The 2,500-nt window shown below is 40.8% G+C and overlaps 1 protein-coding gene across 1 annotated transcript in view; it reads left to right on the top strand.

The window, feature by feature from the left end:
• The window catches only part of LOC119417417 (laminin subunit alpha-5), a gene marked incomplete at its 3' end in the record, with an annotated part of 231,477 nt that overhangs the window by 128,966 nt on the left and 100,011 nt on the right, over positions 1-2,500 (top strand). The window contains 2 exon segments of the mRNA XM_037684619.1: positions 842-960; positions 1,151-1,321. Of these exon segments, the coding sequence (XP_037540547.1) occupies positions 842-960; positions 1,151-1,321 (290 nt within the window).

Genomic DNA, 2,500 nt, shown 5'->3' on the forward strand with positions numbered 1-2,500 from the left:
AGATATTTTTAATACTTCTTTATTGTCAACATCTATACTGAAATGATACATGGATGGAAGGTAACAGCCACTTTCATCTTTAATGGCACACTGTCGCTCCAGAGCTGGACGTAAACAGATTAGGTCTGCTGAGATTATTTAGCTGGAGAATCATCTGAAACACACACACAGCATGTTTGACTAAACCATATTTAATCGACATTTACCAGTACATACTTTTACGCTTGGCTTTATATAGCAAATTAGCATTAGTTTACCATCACTCGTCCTTTAATCATTATGTCTTCCAACACTCTCCTGTTCTTCTCCAGAGCCGTTTGGTTGGCACAGACTTTTCTGGGTCTCTTCTCTTTGATGTTTGACAGAACGTCTCAGACTGAGCAGAACGTTCAATAAAACAATGAGATCCTCCATTTTGGTTGTGTATCTTTTCAGGGTCGTCTTCTTCTAATACATTTAGTTGTGGCTAGTAAATAGCTTATGGGAGACCACCGCCACCAGCTGGTAAGGCAAGTTGGATGACCCTGCCTACAGAACCGGTCCTGAAGTGCATATGTGGAAATGCAACTTGTACCGAGTTGAACTTAGCTGAACTGATCCGAGCCGTCACCGTGGAAAGGGGGCTTTAGTCTTAAACTCCTCCATGAACGGCAGCGGGCAATATGTATTCTTTCAAGTAAAGCTAGTTCTTGAAATCATTTTTGTTTAGTAGAGTCAATCTTTAACCTTTTATTGTGCTGAGATTTTTCTCCTCTAAAATTATGCATCTAAACGAAAACATATATGCTGATAAATTATTTTAATCCTCTCTTTTTCTTTATTTGTGTGTGTGTGTGTGTAGCCTCTAAGCGAGACTGCATTGAGCGTTTTGGACAGAGAACTATTGAAAGAATCAACACTGATGAGGACATTATCTGCACCACTGAATACTCCCGAATTGTGCCTCTGGAAAATGGAGAGGTGAGTTTATTTGTTGATAAATACTTAATGACATCATCACAGTGGTGCTATATTCAAACTGGAGCATGACAGATGTTAGGGATACTGTGCCTGTCAGACAGAATGTGTGACTGATTTTGTTAGTTTAGTGATTATATTTCTTCTCTGTGTGTTAAGTAATGATGTTTCTCCCCCCAACACCCTCTGTAAGATTGTTGTGTCCCTGGTGAATGGTCGTCCTGGAGCCATGAACTTCTCATATTCACCAGTGCTGAGGGAGTTCACCAAGGCCACGAACATCCGGCTGCGCTTCCTGAGAACCAACACACTGCTGGGGCATCTGATGGGCAAAGCACTCCGTGATCCCACCGTCACACGCAGGGTAAAATATTGCTGCAAGTCGAGCATCACCCTGTCACTAATGTAGTGCAAGACTACAAAAACTGGAATGGTCACTGACCTCACTTCACAAGATTAGTGATGACCATATTGCTAGGTGCTTCATGTGTCACCATGTATTGTTTATATAAGGACGCCACACATGTTAACACCTCTTGTGGGCTGTATGCAATTAGTCCAATGACATCTCAGAAAAATCCATTGTTTGCTTGAGCAAATCATAATGTGAAAGCAGAAGACTATTCTATAACAAGCCTCCCAACAAGTCCGGTCAGTTTCATCAAAATCAGAACATTGACCCAGAGCACGACCACTGCTGTGATAAAATGACCTAGTGCTGTAATCATCATAAGCAGAGTAGAACAGAGCTGAAGTACTTTACATGTTTACTTTGTCTAAGCAGAGCTCTGCTGTCAGTGTCTGGAGTTTATTTCACTTAGACAAACACTTAAACTTATATTAAGCATTTTTCCTCATCCCTGTGGAATTTATTAGTCTAATTTAACTGACTGAAATAGTCAGACACGGATAATTAAGTTTTTGTCCAACCTGTGTACTAAAGATGTACAAATTATATTCATTACATAGAGAACTTTACTAATTGTCTTTTCTATGTACAAACCGGATTCCAAAAAAGTTGGGACACTAAACAAATTGTGAATAAAAAGTGAATGCAATGATGTGGAGGTGCCAAAATCTAATATTTTATTCATAATATAACATAGATGACAGATCAAAAGTTTAATCTGAGTAAATGTAACATTTTAAAGGAAAAATATGTTTTCAAAAAGGTTGCCCTTTGTCACAGATTTTGTTCATAACTTTTATGGACAGAATTTCTAGGCGCAGCCAAGGTGTTGAGGAGATCCGTTTTGGTGGCCTTAGGATTGGATCTCTGCTTTTTGCATCTGATGTGGTCCTGTTGGCTTTATCAGATCGTGATCTACAGCTTTCGCTGGAGTGGTTCGCAGCCGAGTGCAACACGGCCAGGATGAAGATTAGTTCCTCCAAATCCGAGGCCGTGGTCTTGAGCCGGAAAAGGGTAGAGTGCCCTCTCCGGGTCAGGGAGGAGGTCTTGCCCCAAGTGGAGGAGTTCAAGTATCTTGGGGTCTTGCTCACGAATGAGGGAAAAATGGAGCGTGAGATCGATAGGTGGATAGGT

Source organism: Nematolebias whitei, chromosome 11 (assembly GCF_014905685.2).
Source record: "Nematolebias whitei isolate Nwh7 chromosome 11, NemWhi1, whole genome shotgun sequence".
NCBI classification, from domain to species: Eukaryota; Metazoa; Chordata; class Actinopteri; order Cyprinodontiformes; family Rivulidae; genus Nematolebias; species Nematolebias whitei.